The sequence below is a fragment of the Eimeria tenella genome, genomic scaffold (assembly GCF_000499545.2).
Source record: "Eimeria tenella Houghton genomic scaffold, Eth_scaff26, whole genome shotgun sequence".
Classification (NCBI taxonomy): Eukaryota; Apicomplexa; class Conoidasida; order Eucoccidiorida; family Eimeriidae; genus Eimeria; species Eimeria tenella.
This window is the reverse complement of record NW_013542471.1, coordinates 157,753-178,381: the sequence shown is the minus strand read 5'-3', so window position 1 is coordinate 178,381 and position 20,629 is coordinate 157,753. Positions and strand designations below refer to the sequence as shown.

The 20,629-nt window shown below is 49.4% G+C and overlaps 1 protein-coding gene across 1 annotated transcript; it reads right to left on the bottom strand.

Moving 5' to 3' along the window:
• Positions 1-635: 635 nt before the first annotated feature.
• On the bottom strand, positions 636-19,443 carry ETH_00024390 (Dynein heavy chain protein, related; the record flags this gene model as incomplete). Its single annotated transcript, XM_013375209.1, has 25 exons — positions 636-735; positions 846-985; positions 1,097-1,604; positions 1,738-2,289; positions 2,436-3,849; positions 3,948-5,394; positions 5,508-6,571; positions 6,715-7,187; positions 7,429-7,847; positions 7,945-8,523; positions 8,635-8,862; positions 9,005-10,621; positions 10,822-11,033; positions 11,210-11,314; positions 11,522-11,685; positions 11,868-12,353; positions 12,553-12,815; positions 12,994-13,221; positions 13,573-13,808; positions 13,979-15,271; positions 15,474-15,768; positions 15,956-16,165; positions 16,445-16,879; positions 17,001-18,369; positions 18,539-19,443. The coding sequence occupies 25 exons, from the start codon at positions 19,441-19,443 to the stop codon at positions 636-638; spliced, it is 14,742 nt and encodes a 4,913-aa protein (XP_013230663.1).
• Between the last annotated feature and the right edge of the window lie 1,186 nt (positions 19,444-20,629).

The window sequence follows — 20,629 nt, the reverse complement described above, 5'->3', positions numbered from 1 at the left end:
AGAGGATTACAAACCTGCGCAGCGTTGCAGTTCTCCAGCGACCTTCAGACAAAGTCACTGGATAAGGGGGAAACACGCACAGTGGCTCCTCCGGACACTTCTCTTCCAGTGCTGCCTGTGATCCGAAAGAAAGTCTCAAGCTCACTGTTACAAAGTGCGCTCATATATGAGCAAGTCCTACGATTATGGAATGCGATGGGTACCCCTACCGAATGAGGCGTGCTACGACACTCTAGTCGTCCTAATTCGCCCTGGGCTTCGGCAATTAGCGCGCTGTGCAAAAACACTGGATTTCGGCAGTGCCTAAGCATTCGCCGCTTCGGCTGCGTTGCTAGCGGGTTTGCATGCGTAACTGCACTGGGCAACTTGTGGTGGGCTGCATGTGACGTCAGAGAAGCCTCATTCGCTGCGTTTAAATCGAAAGCGAATTGATTCATGAACAGCGGCTTTGTTTTCAGTTTCCATTTCAGGATAGCACAGGCCCACAACGACCAGCTTTTTGTCGCAATTACTTTGCTGCGAAGTAAAAAGAACGGAAACCGTCCACAAACGGCAGCGAGCCTCATGCGAAGCCCGCTTGGCTGAATGGTTCAACGTGACAGGACGCAGTGCTCTGTGTGCAGCAAGTCCTGCCTTTAAAGATCACCCCACAAGAGAACGGCCATACCACGCTGCACCCACAGGGCGGGTGGGTATTGTTCGCTAGCGGGAAGGTCTACAAAAGCTACAAGGTCCCTGAGCGAAAACCAATCACAAGTAGATCAGCAAACAGCTTCCAGCGGTGTACATATCTCTCCACATCAGTACAGCCATGCTTTCTGTTTAGCTGAGTGATATACGCTTACTTGCGGGCCCTATTCAAAAACAGCGGGGTCGAAATGTACGTTTGCCCGTCTTCTTTGAACTTGCACCCTTCTCCTTTGTGGTACCAACGCATGACCATTGGCGGCAAGCTTGACGCAATCGTGTCAGCGACGTCCAAACACTGAGGCGCATTTCACAGCAACATCAACAATTCCGAGGCATGTTAGAAGTCGTGTGAAGGCACTGAAAACTGAATCGTCGAGCCTATTGTAATTCCATATGGCCAGCGAACCTTTTCGTTTGCGTTCCACGCTGCACCTTCTACGGTTAACCCAGTGATAATAAAGGACTGGTCATCTTTAGCCTCGACAGAACCGACGAGAACCTCCACGGCCAAATCGTCAAGTGACCATCCCTTAGCTTGGGCGACCGCTTGACGGGTCGCTGTGAGGTAGGCTGACGGGAAAAACAGGCCTCCAAGCCAAACTCTCCATTGAGACAGCTCTCCATCGTCACGCTGTCGTGAAAGTAAGTTCATAGCTGCCTCGATCTGCTGGTCGTTTCCTTCTGCACCGAATTCCCGAGACACCATCGCTAGTTGTGCTAAACGACGGCTAAAATCCTCGAGCCACTCCTTCACAGTCAGTTCTTGAGAAGAGACATAAACCTGACTCCACTCCCCTGGAACTTTCGATGAAGATATCAGCGTTGCCAACTCACGCAGAGAGTTGGTTATTTTCAATTCACCTTTGCAGACGAGCAGCAGCTCTCCCAAAGACTCGCGAATCAGCATACACAGCCTGAAGGAAAGGAAACCCACGACTATAGCAGTGTCGCATATCTTCTTGTGTACTTATTCGTAAAAGGAGCGCCGCCATATCTAACCTGCATACAAGGTGCTGAACAAACACTACTGAGAAAGCAAGGGCCTACCTTGCACCAACTGCTAGTTCACGCTCAAAGCAACGGAACATTGGATTTTGCACCATCGTATCAGTCCGTTGTAAGACGGGAAGTTTTTCTGGCAAAGTAGCTAGGCAAGCTTGTACGACGGGGATGAGCAAAGTGAGCCACGAGGTCGCTTTCGGAGCCTCATCAGGTTCTTTTTCATCGCTTATTGCTGCAACACTCTTTTGCCGTTTGAGACCCTTCATAATGCTCTCTGAGATAGAGTGGAAGTCTAGTGACTCTTCCTTGCCACGTAGCAGCAAAGTGGACCAGTTGGCAATGCAGGCATGCGCCTGCCTGGAAGCCAACAGCCACTCAGCGCGCGAATTGAAGCCGATCCATGCTGGCATGTCCCGCGGCGGTAGTGAGTCAACCCATTCAAGGTACTGTTCGTGTGTCTTGAAGAGCTCAGCTGGGGCTCGCAACAATTCTGCTTCCGAATCCTCCACATCCTTCCCCAGGTTCGGCATATTGAGGCAGAAATCAGACTCAAACGCCTCTGGACGGAACAAGTAGTCCACAAACGACCGCAGGACCCTGATACAAGTGACAACGCAGTTTGCTCCAGCATCATAAACGGAAGATAGAGCTAAACTTTCAAATGACACTGAGCATCAGTCCACTGTGAAGTCGCTGAGCGCCAAAGATGTTGCGTGAAGCATTAAGCAGGAGCACGCACTTACCTCTCATCAACAGCATTGTCCAGTCGTCCCCCATAGCACACTTGTGCAATGAGTGTTCGTATTGCAGTCCAAGGAAGTCGCTCTGGAGCTACATGGTCGGAGAGAGTGTCACCACGCTGTGCAGCGGTTGCAAGCCAAGAGTCTACTATGCTCAATGCACATTTCTGATCAGCCTCAGAGAACTCATAAAGCTTGCACCAGCCGACAGGTGCATATCTTCGCCTTTCCAGTATAATAGCATGCAGGAACGCTAGAAGAAACTGCAAGCGGCAACGGGCTGCGGCGGGAGGCTGGACAGGTTGCGGTCGAGCACTGTTTCGACTAGATACTCCACGGGCACCACTGGCACCGAAGAGCATCGCGTACGACCTGTACAAAGATGCCTTGATGCCAAGTGGCGGCTCGAACACAAAGGTGCAAGACGCTCTAACCAGCGTGGCGGGGACCTTCGGATTGTACTCCATGGTGAGGAACAGGCGGAAGTTCGCGTGTGCCTGGCCACGATGCAAGTTTGTCTCCAAATCCTGGAGCCATTTGAGAGAAAGATGGACATTCTTGCATAAAACCCAAGTGCCCTGTCGAGTTGCCTTGGCAATGGCTTTATCTGCAAGCTCAAACCCTTCCTTGCTGCCCATTGCCACGGAGCTGATGGGCTGCTGGACAGTGGAGGCCAGGTGAGTAATAAGGCTACTTGGATCAGAGCCGGGAGATAAGACGAATAAAACTGGAGAAGTACTGCTTGCCTGCTTCTCAACAACCTCTTTAAGCAGGTCTTGCGTCAGTTCGGGAACGGAAAGGAAATTCTCCCCTAGAACACCTTCGCATAGCTCAATTAGAACACACGTCACACGGTCTGGCCTCAAGGCCCTCAATACAAGTAGCTCCCGGAGTAGATTGATCCACTCTCCGAGAGTCATAGAGCGCTGACTGCCAATCTTCTTGTCTGCCAACGGGTGTGGCTCAGCAGTGAAAATGCCACGAGGAATGCTTGTTTCAGGGGCAGAAAACCGCAATAACGCAATCCATTCAGACTCGTGCGTTGTCATGTGCTCTTGAAGGCCAGAGAAGCACGGAAGCGCCAGCAGTTTCTGTAGCGCCTTCATTTGCTCAGCTGTCAATTCCCCATGAAGAGTATTTGTCCATGAAGCCGTCTGAGACCCCTGATCCTCTACGAACCCCTGTAAAAGGAGCTGAAGCTCTGGCAATTCCAGGGGCAGGCCAAGATCCAGCTCAGTCCGAATGTAACATAGCTGCAACGCAAACACTAGTCTATCATAATACCCCAAGCCATAGGCTACGCGCTGGAATGTTGTTGAGAAAAGACCCGACAAAAGGACAGCCAGCCTCTCCACGTAATCTGTCTTCTTCAAATCGTTCAGGCCTGCAGCTCCTGTTAGGGTTTCATGCAATATGCCTGCGACCAGACACAGTTTAAGAAGAGATAGATGATACATACGCTGCAGCGAAACCCTCATTCTAGGCGGACAAAAGCCAATGACATTATAACCGTACCTAGGAAGAAGCGAAGGTCGTACTGATAAACGGGTGAAACGCATGAGAGGTTGAGAAGCGTGAAATATATACGTCCTGCCGCGAGAGCCCACGGCAAATACATATTGCTAGTCTGCACAACCTCGGCCATTATTTCCTCAGTGTGCGCGGCCTCAGTGGCGACTTCTGCCGCTTGCCTCTTCAGCATTTCCATGGATGACATCACGGAATCATCATCCAAAATGTTTCCCTTCACATTTGAGAGAGCAAGAAGCAGCGAATCCTCTAGCTCGCGTATTTTTACTTTGAATTCTCCCTGAAGCTTGAGCATATCTGACCGTTTTTTGTCAATATCTGATCTTTCGCTCTTCAGAATAAGGTTTAGACACTGGTTTACGAGAGAGGACGGCGTTAAAGTAAAATTAATCATTGTGACACGGCTGCAGAGGTCGGGTGTGAACTGTGCTGTAGGGTCTCGCGTCGCAAGATACATAGAGAAGGCAGGAGACAAGTCGATTTCGGAGTCACCAACAGTGATCAGGACACGGCCGCCGAGCTTGTGTGTTTCTCTGTTGAGAACAGGGTTCAGTATCGGGTCTACCTTCTCAACATCCTGAATCACCAAGGTAGAACCAAACCGCAAACTGCTTTCCAGAACCTTGAGAAAGTTTCCGTCCAAAAAAGACGTCTTGGACAGCTTGTTGGAGGACAAGAAAGAAGTCAAGAAGTTGATTGCTTGACCAGCAGGATCAATGATAAGAGGATAGCGCAAGAATCGTTTCAGGATAATTGCGTTTTGAACTGAAAGGTCATCTGGCGGGAGAGAATGAGCAGCCCACTGAAGCCTTTCCGAAGGTGTTGAAAGGAAGTCGACGAAAGAAAGGTCGGCGCGGCAACGAATGCACTCCCTTTGGAGCACTGCCCTCCACTCTTCAAGTAACCGATTCCGATCCGCGTATTCAAAGAAGCCAAGATAAGCGCAGAAAGCAGCTGCAAGCAAACTGTCTCCGATAAATGTCTGAGTAGCCAATTTCAATTGCTCTAACTGTTCAAACCACCGACTCTTCTCCGACCCCAAGTTCTCCAATAATGACATTGAGCGCGCGCATTTCTTCTGGACCTCATCCATCTCTCGCTTTATGCTTTGTACCTGACTAATCAGCTGAGCATAGTCTTGCTTGTACTGCTGCAATTTGCCTTCCAGCTGAGTAATAAGGGACTGCTGCTCTTGTAAATTCGCTTCATTCTCCTGTGCCTCAGTTTCCAACTGAGCGATTTCAGTCTGCAGTGGCTCTACTTGCTCACTAATCAATACAAATTTCACGCTGCTTTCAACCCACTGAGCCAGCGGTCCTGCTGCGCGAGAGGCCTTGTTGATCCTCTCGATATCCCAGTCGCCAGTCAGAAACTTTGTTTGGATTCTTCGCCGAGTAGCCGAGCTAACGGATGTGCAGTCAAAGTTAAGAATCTGAGGGCGAAAGCATGAAGATAAGCCGAAAATTCGATCTGATGAGGCGTAACAAGCATCGTACACGGAGCAACGCGACCACGAAACAATCGCACACTGAATTTTGACTGTACCTTAGAAATGAAGTCTGTGGCTTTCAAAATCTTTCTTGCATCTTCCCAAGAAACAGGCTTTTCTCCAGCATCTGTGATTAGCACTGCGACAGCTTCCACCGCAACCTTTGCCATTGCTGGAGGGTTGGCCATGCTTTTTAGTTCATCAAGGCTTTTCTTCGGGATGTTTGTAACGGCCTCTGCAGCTTCCTTGAGTAGTGGCTCCACCTCGCTAAGCTGAGCCTCTACTGCCTCTCTACGTTCCTTGATGATACCAGTCTGTTCATCGAGCTTGCGCGCTAGGACTTCCGCTCCCTTCTTTTTGTTTTCAGCTTCTGCCTGCTGGTTTATCATCTGTTGCATTTTCTTTTCAGCTTCTTCGTTCTTCTCTGCGAGAACTGCACCTTTTTCTGTCAGTTCCGCTCTCATCTCCCCAACCTGGCGCTCTACCTGTGCTAGGGTTTGCAAACCAGCTTGTAGATGGTGCTGTTGCTCTCCACTTGCGTCGCTCTTCTCTGCAACAAGTCCGCGGAAATGGTGCAAGAAATCAAGGAAGTCACGAGGTGTCATATAGTTTGACTTGCGGCCGCTTTTGGAAAGAATAGCATTACTTTTAGCTACAGCATGGTGGAACGACACAATTGCAGTAGCCAGCCTGCTGCGTCGCGCAAGATCATCCCCATCGAGCGCCATTTCTTCTTCCGCCTTATCAACAGCCTCCTTCAAAATGTTGCTAATTGGCTTCGCACCAATAATAGCTTCTGGTGTAAAACTGTCAGGCAAGAGCTCGATTGAGTCAGTGAACTCGAACGCCACTTGCTCCATTGCAGGCTGAGCCCAGTCTCCAAACCAGTCGATTACGCATCTGTTAAACAGAGCGGGAGAGGTTGCTTGACGATTGTGGAAGTCGGGGTTCGCCGGGTTCATTGTAAAAATGATGTGCAAATTCCTCTGCACCTGTTTCGTAAAACGGGTAAACAGCTCTGAAGACTCCCCACTACCTAGATAGTCGCTCCCATACGCTGCCTTGCATTCATTGATTAGAGCCGTGTATTCGTCGCCTTCAAAGAGCCCTGGTACTTCGCCTGCAACACGAAAGCAAAAAACTCACTGGGGACTCAATACGGGATGCTCTAGCGTTTTCAATGCAGTAAATAACATCTATGGTGGCCGCACATGACAGCGCCAGCAGCGCCTTATGAGACCGCATAAAACTTCGGCTTCCCACCTGATGCCAGAAGAGCATTCATTCTCTCCAAAAACGCTGGACCTAGAGCGTTGGATTCATCAATAACAAATGCGATTTTCTCATCTTTCAGAGCGGCTCGTTTCATTACAACTCGAAGGTCCTGTTCGAATGATGCTGTGTTGTAATTCCTGCCGGCCTTTATTTGGAAGATGCTCAAACCATTCATCCACGCGACAAACTTTGTTAGAATCGTCTTCCCTGCTCCAGACGCGCCCACTAGCAACAGGTGACCCAAAGGCTGCCTCAATACTCTGTCAATGCGTGCAACATGGTGCAGAACTTCGTCGAAAAATACCAACTGCACCTGAAAAACTTCTTCATTGAACACGCGCAGTTTCCCTTGAAGCAACGAACGCAAAGCTGGCATAGAAACCTCACAGTATTGGCGACTTGCCAGACTGGTGAAGAGTATGGGGCGCTGCAGCGCTTCATCGCTGACGCTGGGGAAATGCCTGAAGCACCGCAGCCCCAGCAGAAAGCATTCTAAACACATTAAATGACCTGAAAAACGGGGGAGCCAAAAATGGCGTAGTACACCTAGCTCTTCAGGCACTTCTGCACCCAGTTGCGCACACCTACGCTTGCGTGCACTCTAAGGCTTCGAGAATAGCTAACAGTTGTTATATCGCGCATCCCAGCAACTTCAGCAAAAAATCCAGTCATATCAAAAGATACGCCTTTGAGTGAACTTACGTCCGCACGATTTCGTCAAGCATCGCATCCGTCTTCTCCCTTTCTGCCTCCGTCACAAGTCTGTCACTAAATATCCTCAGTCCCTCATGCGCATAAGTTCTAACGAGCTGAGTCAGAGTTATGCAATCATTGTCAGCTGCGCCGGCAAACTGTGCACCTCTATCCCAGCCTGTGTCGCTAGATGACTTCTTAGTCATAGCTTCTGCATCAAATTTCCCGCCCCCGGTTATTGCCTCTGCTAAGGCCAGTTTCCACCTGGTCAGCTCCCTTGGAGAGTAGATATAATGGGGCTGCTGGTCAACTGTGAATGTGCTGGAAAACGAAATGTAGAAATCCACCATAGCCATTGTTAGCGGATCGGCCGAGGGATACAGGTCAGGAAACGGCCGCAGAAGTGCCCGATTGAACGTTCTGTATATCTGAATTAAAAAGGACACTCTCTTACAAGCCACATGAACCTAGCTAGCTGGCAGGAGCCGTGGACGTGCGAAAATCTACTAGATAACGCCGGATCACCTGTATGAGTGATTCTTTCCCTGGAAAATCGACGAAGATTATAGGGGCATGGCGAAGGAACCGGTTGCTCATGTGGTGACGGCCAGCGTCCGTCGGTGGATTGCATGCTCCTGCAAACTGAACGCCTTCTACGCGAATCCAGACCCAAGGTGATGCTTGCTGCAACTGTGGCATTGAGCGCCAGAAGCCCCCGGACTCCGCAATCTGACGCATTAGCATTATAACATGCTGTGTTCCGTATTTATCGGGAGACGGCAAGTTACATTCATCGCAGAAAATTATAAGGGTGCGGCCAGGAACGAGTGGCCGCATTACCATCCCTCCTGCCGCAGTTTTAGTTAGTTCGCAATAGTGGTCGAAAGTTTTGAACAGCAAATCAGGAGTGGAGCCTGATGAGAAGTTGAGAAACGCTATGTCAAAATCGGGACGCTCTTTTAAAACTGCCGTGAGAGTCATTGTCTTCCCAGAGCCCGGGGGACCGCAAAGAATAAAAGGCCGCTTCTCTTCAAGCCATCCTTCAACTACGTCACGGTGTCGTAATGTGTCTACAGTCTGAATGACAAGCGTCGCGTCCTTCACCTGTGGGAACGTGCAAATATACAAAAAATCAAAACTCTGCAGCCACACCAAAAGCGTATACAGAATGGTGGTGCCGAATCGCCAAAACTGCTCCAGGCTCTACAGTCTCACCTGCTGAGTGTCAATTTCCACCTGCTTCACTCGAGATTTCCAGTGGTGCCACTGGCCATCGTCAATAGATGGCTCAAAATCCAACAACGTCTGTCCATCCGCATCACTAGATGCTAATTGTGAAGGCAGCGGTAAGTCACAAAAGCGCGCCACTTCTTCACTGAAAGCAGACCTCGCTGCTAGGCTTAGGGATCCGCCCATGCCCCAAAGAATGGACAAGATCATCCACTGCAGCGCACAGCGTCTAACACTACCACAACTGCTTGCACTCGCGGCAAGTTTCGGCCTCAGATTTGTGCCATAAACGAAGGCCAAACATGAAGGCCAGCATAGGTTCGCTAAAATACCCCAGGGACTAAGAACTACTTGCCTTTGTAATGAATTGGGCTATGAGGTCATCGTCCATAGACTCCCCCGTCGGTCTCAGTTCTTCATTCTTCTCAACAACGCGACTGATGCCCTTCTTGATAAGAGAAAACATGCTCTCAATGCACCTTATTTTTGTAAACTCCATTATATGCTGATGTTTCATTGCTTGCTCAAGGCACTGGCTTGCAAAGCCCCCAGCACAAAAGAAGGGCTGAAGAATAGCCACACAACGCTCCTTTATGCCCTGCGCAACAGCTTCAGCTGCACCTCTGCCACCTGTGGCAAGGCCGCCCGTCATGGTCCCCTTGGAGACCAATTTGCCGACGCTTGCCTTCGACACAATTCCTGAGCCGGAGCGAGCAATTTCACGAGTAATGACACGAGAGCCACTGCGGTCGATTCCCTTTGCCTGTCCTCCAACTCCCTGAAGAATAACTTCTGTCGACGCAGTGCCAGCAGCTATCTCTTCTAGATGATGCTGAAACACCACTTCGTCGGGCAAGACCGAGCTTGCAAACCACACAATTCCGCATCGACTGACTGTGGCAAGCGTGGCATACTTGAGGGTTTCCACTTCGAAAAGAAGTCGAATGCAATTTGGGATTTCCAACCTCTCACCATTTGGAAGAGTGAGTAGCTTGTTGTCATCAAGTGCAGAGTTGAGGTTTTCTGCCCAATCCGGATCAACATCTCCATCAAACACAATCCAGTGCCTCCGCTGCTGTGCGCTGTTCCCTGACTCTTGTGTCGTTGTTAAAATCTTACGTAATACAGCAGTAAAAACGCCATCTTGCCACTCTAAGGTTGTGGAATCGAGTCGGCCATACAATTGTTCCTTTGCCACCACTTTTGGATCTAAAACGTAAGACATTCCCTTAATGCCGTCCACCTTTTCCATTGCGTCGAGCAGGATACGCCATGCAGCAGATTTCCCGGTACCTACTGGACCCACGAGCATTACGCCGTGTTGCAGCCTCTGAATCTGATATAGTTGCAGTACTTTTTCAAGCCATTCCCCTTTTGCCTCCAGGAAACGTGCCTCGCATAGTCTTTCAATTTCCTCCAGCAAGATCTTCTCATCCAGGGCGGGAATATCTGCGCCTGGAAAGACCCCCATTAGTAAGCTTCGAAGCAGAGGGACATCCTGAGCTACAAGCTTTGGAACGACTGTGTCAGTGACCGACCTAATGAGAAGCTTCTGCTCCACTGTCTCCACCATCGCTAGATCATCCACAACTGTACCTGCTCCTGCCTCTTCCTGAAGTAGCTGCCGTTTAAGATTTCCAGCAGAGCTAAGTGCACTCTTGAGTGACCGTAGCCCGAAGTCGTAGTGAGGCTGTTTAGACAGCTGCCTATCGCACAAGTCGTATAGTGATATGATTTTGCTTGACAGCCGCTCAGCAGAACGGAAACCTTGTGCGTAGAGTGTCACCTGCGCGATCAGCTGCTTATCAGGTTTGATCATCGCGACCTCACGGAAGAGTTGTTTCAAGTTATCTGGCAAGTTGGAACGCCCAGCATAGCCAGGATTCATCGTGACGAATATACCAACGTTGGTGTTCAATTTCGTAGCTCTTCCCAACAATTCTATCTCCTTCTTGCCCTCACGCAGCCCAACCTGCGGAGGTAACACATGGACTTTGAATGACGCGATGTTTACACGCTACTTGTTCTGAGACGAAGTCGGAATGGCATGTGAACTACGTTTGTTCTACTTAGGAACTGCAAAATTCGCATCCAAGGCTGTTGTCAGCGGTAAGGCTGCATCAACCTAGCCTAAAGACAATGATGGAGACTATGGCCCGCGAATTTGTTCACCTGGATGGTCAAAATTTGTTCTGATACAGCCGACAAAATCCTTTCATCAAGACGATTGAACTCGTCAAAGCAACCCCATGCGCCCACTTGGCACAAACCCGAGAAGAGCCGACCCATTGCATTAAAATCAAAAGTTTCATCGCAGTTGAATACCAGAGTATACCTCCCCAAGGCAGAGCCTAAGGCCTTCACTGATTCTGTCTTCCCGGTTCCTGAAATCACGTGACGAGGGGACGCAGAAATATGCACTATCAATGACAGGACCTATGCTCCAGAACAACTGGTCCTAAACTTGAGACGTGGCAGCACTGCCTCTGCCTAGCTGGATCGGTTAATTTATCAGGAGTCATAGCCAACATCTTCAATTTGATGATCCCGCAGTTCTCACCTGCTGGACCAAATGGGTTTCCGCCCAGTTTCATCTTAAGAGCTTGAGTGAGAGTAAGAAAACACTTGTCAGTCAGTGGTGTCTGCACAAGTCGTTCTGCCATTCCTGCAACCATATACCACCCCAAAACGCAACGAAACTAATGCAATGAACTCCAAAGCATGCTAATGACTACGTAGTTTAAGTAGCTCGACCATGAGAGTCAGTGGTGTGTTTTTGCTCGTTTTATTTTTGTCTCTAGTGTGTATCTCTGTGGCCATACAACGCTTCTGCGGCAGAGAAAGAGCCAGAGGATGTGAAAAAATGAAATACCCAAATATTCAAATCCGTAGTCAAAGGCCGCATCGGCCATGCACACTTTGAGCAGACCCTGCGGAATTATGGGGCCCGAAGATGGGGGATGAGTAAAGTAGAAACGCATGCACTCGAGCCATCCGAAGTCTTTCCTGGAGGTAATATTGTTCCTCACCAGGGACCTGGAAATTCATGCAGCTATCACCACAACGACTTTGCTTAGCCAACTGCACGGCGGCAAATGATGTAAAAAGATAGACTACCATTCAAAGCCCTTTGGGAAGCTGTCTTTACACTTGATGGTGCTGCTATCCCTGCACAGAAACTTATTGGTGCAAAGTGATGATCTTTGAGCAAAGCATACCTGCAGACGTCTCTTTGATGGACCACTTCAGTGATCATATGAACGATTCGACTCCTCACAAGAGGGCCTATATCCTGAACAACGCGATCGGCGAGAAACCCAAGAAGTGCCACGCAGTCTTTTAAGGCTGAAGATTCCAAGGGATGCTCTGTCTGTTCTGCTGCTTTCATTGGCTGTTGTGAGTCATCTGCCGATAATGCAGCCTCGCATTTCTTCGTCCATTGAATATTCATTGCTAGAAGCAACGCCTGAAGTGGAAAATCTTTGATCCACTTGATGAAGGGATTCTCCAGAGGGTCACCTCCTGTCGCCATTTTCGTTATTTCAGTCACGTCAAATTGTTCCAATTGCTTTAAAGCCCTCGATACGTTATCAGCCAACGAAACTGTCATCTGCAATTCCACTGCGCTCATCCAGTCCTTGAGAGACGCATACTGTAGAATTGAGACGCCGCTGACAAAAGGAACAACTTCTCCCTCACGCGATCTGGTAAGAACCGAAACACACGCCAGAACCGACATGCAGAGAAAATTCACGCATCCACTACGTTCATAACCAAGTTCACAGGACCTGAAACGAGTGCGGAGCAACCTTCCCGAATAAATGCACTTGGAGTTCGTCGCCTGGCTGAGCAGAAGGCATCTTCGCTATACATTTGTTGCAACATATCCCTTCCCCTGCTCACGTCATTGCTGTTATTGTTGTAGGGTCCTCTGGATCAGTCTCAAGCGCAGCGATTCCCGCGAAAAGCTTGCTGATGTGGCGCTGCACAAGCTTCACGTCCTTTGCGTTGCCAATCATCTCCAAGAGATCTTCGTCTCCAACAAAGTAGAACCGGGAAAATTGCTCCCTTTGCTTCTCAAGATACTCTCCAAGCGCCTTTTGAATTCGAGAAAGCAAGTCTGACAATCGTTCTAACTGACGACCGAGACCCTCAGTGGACGCTATCTGCATCCATCGTCCCAGTAAAAGCTCAATGACACAGAGTGAATGAAAATTTAGTATAACCTCGAGCGTTTACTATGCTTCGCAATACGTGCCGCACGGAGACTCTGGCTTAAAAAAAGGGCAGCTAAACTAAACGTTTTCGAAAGCAGCCCCAAGTTAATAACCGTCAGCGAATTACCTCCAACACTATTTTTGTGGTGTCTGCTTTCTTCATGATGCCCTTAAACTCTGCGTCGATTCCCCTAAATCGCTGATGCTCAGCAGGAAGGAGCATTTGAATATCTTGGGAACCGGAGAATACCCCTTCAAGATAGAGCCATTTGCGCTGCACTTCCACCCAGCTATCCAAAAGGATGCGCAGCCTGTTTAGCTTTTCGTCCCAAGCCAGAGCTTCCTCCTCGAATATCTGAGAAGTTATACGGTACACGCATGCAGTTTGCAGATGAATTGACGTGAACTGAGCACGCCCACGCCTCGCTCCTGCGTGAGTGCCGCGAAATGTGCGTACTCACAAATTCTCATATATACTCAACATAATGCTTCGAAACGCTTGCGAGAAGGGTGAGCATTCTGTCTAATGAGTGATGCCAACTTCATTTATCATGTAGAAATACACGTAGAGTCAATTCATCTACAGCTGCGCTCAAATATGCATTGACGGCACCTTATATTTGCAAGGATTTCCAGTGAAGCGCAAATACTCCCACTGAAAGCCAAATAGGCGAGACCTATAGCTGCTCAGCGGCACGTGTTTTACCTTGAAGAAAGGGGACATCTTCATGGACTGAAGTGACGCCAGCTGGTCATCGATAATTTGAAAGAGGTCCTCCCAACCTTTGATTACTTTGCACTTGTTCCCGCAGGGCACCATGACAAATTCCCTTTCTCTCCAGGCATCCTTAACTTGGCGTAGGAATTCCTCCAAGGCAGACTCACCCTGTGCCTGTATCAAGACCTCGCGGATTTCAGCTTCGTTTGCAGTCAAGTCAGCATCTGCACCGCATGCAGGAGTCCAAAACTCCAACTGCATTTCTCGTTGCATTACCACTGCTAAATGTTGAGCCGCACTACTACCCGCTAAACGTACACAAGAGACTGGCAGCCTAGGGGAAAATGCCAACTGCTGATCTACTCATGCACACTTACGCATATGCCGGACTCACCCCAAAGATTTCCGATTGTCATATCTGTTACGGACTTCCGGATTTTTAGCTTGGAAAGGATGGTCTTCCAATGCCTCTCCTTCAGGGAATCCGTTTTCATGTCGGTGATTAGCATATTTAGCGAAAGAAACTTATTAATCTTCTGTTTCAACTCCTCAAACGCTTCATACTGACGGAACCGGGCTGGTATTTGCTTTATTCTCTCCAGCAGCGATTCTAATGAAGTTCGAATTTGTTTCGGAACTACAGCTGCCCACACAGTCTCACGAAGCCCAGTTAGCTCCTTGTGCAGCCCACCGAGGGCTTCCCAAACTCCCTTCATGTCTGCGATTTCCTCTGCCAGAGCAGACGGTGAAAATGTCTCGCCCCCAGAGCTCAACGCAGTGTCTTCCACACCCAAGGCTGCCTTTGCCTTCTCCCCACATTCGTAGTCGGATGTTATCTTTTCAAGTTGCTGCTCGTATTGTCTCAGGATGCTCATTGCGTGGCCAGGCGCAATATCATCCCTCACAGGACGCTGCAACATCCAATCGGAGTACAGCTGCTGAAGTTTTTCCTGAAGTGTCGCTGCGAACTGCGTCACAAGAGTGACAAGTTGTTCTTTCGCTTGTTCTACCATCATCCCCTGGTGCCTCAACAACTGGGAAAACATCTCCATTTCGCCTTCGATCTGGTCGATCCACAGCCAGTCACTCGGGAACGTGTACCGCTGTCTTTCCAAAAGGCGCTCACTGGCTCTCAGTTTGTCAATCGTAGTGCTCCACTTTGGCTCTAACTTGCTGGCTTCCTGCAACTTCAGGAGAAATTTCGTGAGATTTGACACTATGTTTGAAACCAGCTCATCTCCGATCAGCCCTTGACTGCTGATGAGAGCAGACATTTGTGCCTCGGACATCGACAGAAACGTTGCCGCGTTCATGGCAGTTTCAGTGGGATCTGCTACTTGGCCTTGTTCTTCCAGATCGGCTACCATAGCGTGCAGAGAAGTGAAAACAGAGCTCGCATTTGCAGATACCTTTTGCCCAAAAGCGTGCAAAATATCGCGATGCCAAGCGTCATACCTGGTGTTAAGCTTCGCTTGTACCTGATGGTGATCTACAATTGTGGGCCCAAACATTGTTCGAGCTTCGGTATTATCGAAAGGGCTCCTAGCCTGCTTGATTTCGTTCAGTAGCTGCTGCCATGTCTCAATATCGTCTCCAAGTTTGCCGAGCACCTCACTCACATCAACGTCCCACAAAACTTGATAGTGCATCCAGTTTGCTACGTACTCTTCTACGTTACCCATAACCCCTGAAACACCCTCAACACAAAACGCCCCCCAATGTATTTTAGAGTCACTGTGAACAATCACTGCGGGTATGGGACTAGTCAAGTAAGGCCGAAATGCTCTACTATCACGACCTGTAGCATAACTAAGGGACAAGGATGCCACTTGAATCGTAACCCGATTCGCGGAAGGCATCCTGGTCGCCGACACAGTATCAAGTCTCACTGTCAATGGCGGAATGAGCTTTGTCGATGACTTCCGGGGGAATCCGAGAAGCGATCGCCCTGTAGGTACCACCTGATTTGGGCTTCATGGGATCGCCGTTCTCAAGGGCCTCATCTTCAGAATCTTCATAATCCCAAGCTGTCGGTTCTCCCCCAAACTTCAGAGGCCTAGCGCTGTTTCTTGAATTAAATCGCGGCAACAAGCAAACAGATGCCATAATGCGGTGCAGAGATCCCATCCAGAGCTGCCGCGCTGCTTCCACTGCTGGATGAACTTGAAGTACTTGATTCCTAACCTGCAACAGTGGAAAAGATGCACCTAAAAACCAGCACGCCGCCCGTGTACTTCATTCAACTACAGACATTACGCCCATTTCGAGTACGCAAATCACTTTTTGCCCAGCCAGGTGCAAAACTTTGTTTTATTTCGCGTAGCACAGGGGCCTAGTGCGAGTGACAGTGATGCGAAGCGAATGTGCTTACTTGAATCTCCAACACAATGCCATTCTGAATAAGGGCGGTGCCCTTATTTGGCCAGTTCTCGAATTGTACGGTCCACTCCTCCACTAGTTTGATAAGCCGTTGTGTTAGAATTGCTTCAACACGGTTCTCGAGCACCTTTGTCCATCCCCTGATATTGGAGTAGTTCTGCAGGTGTTGCTCTTCGATCAACTTTTGAACGTTTTGCAGCACCTACAATGCACACGGACAAGAACGGCTTGACTACAGAACTGTATCATCGAATCTTCGTATCTATAATGCGCAGTATACATACGTTTGGACAACTTCTATACCTTTCTATAACTTTCTGACTATCTCGCCAAGAATACACTCGTCTCCACACACACTCAGCAGGCATGCTAGATGGCAGCGAGCAAGCTTGAATCCTCACGCCTCAGCTTAACCTCGCTTTCTGCTTCCATCTGCAAGCAACCTGCGCTGGTATCGTTGTTTCCTACTAGTCCTACTGACAGCAAGGATATCTTGGTATGGAGCATCTACAGGCTTGTCCTTCAAAGTGTCGATTTCCTTGATGGCCTTGTTGTGCTGCTGCAGAGCAAATTCCGCCTTCGCCTCAAATATATAAACAGTTTCTGCCAGTCGCTTTACATATGTTTCCAGACGGTCTGAGTCCCATCGAAGGCTCATGCCCTCGGCGAGTTTTCCCTGAGAATCGCGTTGGTACGAAGCTACTAGTAAGGCGACAACGGCCTCACCTTCTCCAGCATCCGCCCCCGATGGTGGCGCAGGGCTCGAAATTGTGTCTCCCACGCGTGCACACGACTCAACGTACGTTCGCAAGACTTCTTGAAGAGTGATGGCGAATGGGTACAAGACCTTCGCCTCATCTGCCATAACTTTAACAGAATACGGGATTCGGAACTGCAGCGCCGACAGCAGGCGTACCTGTAGGTCAGACGCAGCAAATGCACGCCGCTGACCACTGTTACGTTTATGTTCGCCACGTCTCGCATCTCAACTATCAGTAGTCTCATGGATTGTCATGCCAGCGACTGAGCCGCCTCACCTCTTTGAACAGAGTGAGCATATCTTTGTCGAAATTCACAGCCAACTCCAATCTTCCAGCTCCCCAATCCCTCAACACAAAAATACGGTCGCTTGTGTCCAGGCGCTTTTGGTCTCTTACAAGATTGAGCCAGCCGTCAAAGTGCTCCTGTGGGTTGAGCTTGGCTCGAAAAAAGTCAATATCGTGCTTTAGCCTTTGCCCTTCAACGTGCTGTTCCCATCCTTTGCCCAATACATCTTGGATCCTCTGAACGAGGGCATCTAGCCGTCTCTCAACTTGTCTACCCCAAACAATCATCCCTGCAACTCGTGGCATATCTCGCACCTCTGCCATAGTTGTTGATTCAATCTTCTGATATCCTTCGAGAAAACTTCCCTGAAGTCGCTTCAAATCCTCCTTAACTACCTGAATTAACTTAGTCTGATATTCCTGAATAGCACCTCTGATGCGCGGCCTGAAGAAGAGTGCATTGAATTGCGAGAAAACGCGGAACATCTCGGCTGATGTCTTTGATGCCCCAAGGCGGTCTCGCAGCTTTGCTGTTATCTGTGACTCCACGCGGTCAATACGCGTGTCATATGCTTTTTGGCCGGCCTCCCACGCCTCCTGCCCACTTTGGGTCACGTCCAAGACGTCCAATGCTTCAATAATTTGATAGGCTGCAGTGATGTCCTTTTGTGCCGCGACATCTCTACCACTACCGTCTCCAAGAACCCTGTTAAGGACCTCCTTCAGCCGGTGGTGTTGCCGTCTGAACTGTCGAACCTCAACAATCCGTTCTTGTAAAACAACATGCTCACAAACAAGCTTCGAGGGTGGCCGCTCGTTGAGTCCCCTCTTTTTTGACAACTCCCTCACGGTTTCTCGAAAGTGACGCACCTCTTCATCCCAAGTGCGGAACAACTCTGAGCAGCCAGCTGCTGTGTGTTCAAATTCCTCATATGCCATGGAAATTAGATTTTGCCTTGATGTAATGCTTAGGAGCTGTGTTGAAAGGTCCCTACTAAGCGCCTCTACAAGGAAGTAGGCACGACTTAACGGGTAGAGAGTCGCATTCTTCAGCTTCCGCATGTGGCCGAAGATTGTGCGTACCGCCTGAGTCAGCTGTTCAACAGTTTGTGCGCTGCACAGGTCGTTCAATGGAAAATCCCGCATAAGAATATTCGTGTTCTGCACCACTTCTGTCGCTTGTTTTAGTCCAGAGTCTTGCTCAAAGGACATTGTAGCAAAAACTTTCCTCGTATGTTTCAGAACAGTCAGTGTGAATTCAGCCTCGGTAGTTTTGAGCTGGTCTTCCACATGTTTCAGTGCCCGCTCAAAACCAAGCCAGAAATTCACCTCCTCTGCAGCAGTGCCAGTACTAGGATCTCTGCAACATGTGAAGAAAACACACTGTGGGCCAGATCACCAGTCTACGGTACGTGGATTGACCTATGCCACCGCCTCATGAAACGCACATATGAACGCAACCTTTAAAATTGGCGAAAAAGGTAAAGGCTTCATGAGTTTGGAGGAACTAAAAATGGATGGGCGCTTACCGCTGCATTCTGCAGACCTTCTGGATATCCTTGATCCAACGATTGACGTGGCTTTGTAAAGCAATAAGGTATGTGCTATCGTGAATTTTATCGCCGATGTCATCCACTACGGGCTTGCGCTTTTCAGCTGCTGCTTTCATGACGGCCGCCTTTATAACCGAATCAATGGGCAGTTCAATGAGAGGGATATCCACGTTTTGCTGTGCTTGTTGCACTGCCAGAACCAATTCCCTAAGCTTCTTACTCACAGTTTGTATGCCGTGAGATGCGCGGGCCGTAGAATCTTCCGCTGCACCTCCCTCTCCTCCTCCTTCGGTGGCTGCTGCTGCAGTCTCCTCCTCTGAGGCGGTTTTCAGCAGTGGGCCAAAACCGCGCTGCATGTACATCTCTGTTACATCAAGGAGGCTCTCTTCCTCCCCAAACCCACAACGCATGAGGGCAAGCTGAGGGCCTATGGGTTTTGTGACAGTGTGGACCTGCCGACCCGCACCCTCCTCTCCTTCCTGGGCTCCATGCTCGGCGGTGTTCTCGTCTGCTAGGCTGAAGCCTGGTCGCTTGAGAAATGCGACGCTGCATGACCTTCCACCAGCTCTCGCAACAAAGCCGAGGTCGACATATAAGTTGTAGTTCTCCTCTTCATCGTCTGCGTCGAAGTCTGCTGTCCCTGGCTGTGCAAACTGAACCCCACTTCCCGGTGCCTTGTCCGCAACAGCTTCACGCGAGGCTTCTTTGCCGATGACCAACACCCCAGGCTGCTGTTCTACAAGAAAAGGCTTAAGGACTGTCTCTGAGTTGATGGAAAGCAGCTTCTGCAGTTGCTGCCGGCTGCACCCAAGGAGAGGTGGCGTAACCTCTAGGAGGAAGTTGATTAGGGACACCTTTGCCCTCTCAACTGTGCGATCCATGGTGACTTCCAAATAACTGAAGGACCGCGCAAAAAAAGATCTCCAGGCCTCACAGAAGGCTTCTTAGCTGGGATGCGTTTGGAAGATACAGGTTTGCATCACGCCTCCAACAGTCGCCGGCTGGAGCTTTTGGTACAATACCTTGACGGTGTGATTCTTCGAGTTCGCCTGACGTATGAACTCCTTGAAAGACATTTATTTCGTGCACTAGGGGGGTAAGGATTCGCTAGAGAGTGAGAACAAACATAATGCTGCGAATGGGAGTCCGGCTGTCCGTATTTGACAAGTTTCGCACACGTGGTGCTTGTTTCACCAAGGATGAGCCTGACCAGGCAATAGAATGAGGCATAAAAGATCAATTCCCACGGGACGCCCCCAGAAAAACACAGAAATGCTACGGCCCAGATTCAATGGTCCAGAGGAGCTGCCATCCGAAATAGCTGCGCTGCTTTTCTGCACGATGATTTCCCCTTGAAGCCCTCAACATCACAAGTAATTGAGCTTCTGTCATAGGAATTGAAAGAAATTGTGGAGCTAATGCATCAAAGGAGGAAAAAAACGTCCGGCTGGATACCAACGGAGAACCAGGACCACATGCATCAGTGGGCACAACGGCACAAGGAGACCTCGCTGCTGCCTTTTCCCTCTGTAGATGGACGCGATCAGAGGGAATGAAGTGCTGATTTACCAAGAATTCGAATAAAACGAATAGCTGTGCGGCGTGCTCATGAGCGAGTTATGCATGGCTCCCCTCAGGCCCGTGCCACCACAAGCTCGCTGGTCGTGTGAGGCAGTTCCTGCAACAGGATACTTCTGGTTAATTAGAAAACCTGTCTTGAAGCCGACGTTGTTTCCGTTTGGAAAGCCATGCAGTGATTCTTGTGGGATATATTAAATACATGAGCAACCTTCAAAGGGGGCCAAGTCTGTATTTTTGAGAGGTTGTGTTGCTGGGGTCCGCACGAATGCCACAGCTACTGTTCGCTCCTGTGGGCGTGTCGAGCCACTTCCGTGACAGAGGAGTAAGCACAAATTTCCCAAATATATTATTTAGTTGTGTAAATTTGCGCAGACTTTTCTAGTGACCCTGAACGCTTTGATTCGACCGAGTGCACCCGCTTGGTCGTCCTCCCGCACTCATCATCCATTATTTTTGTGGTGACGTAGAATGGCACCGTTATTTTGA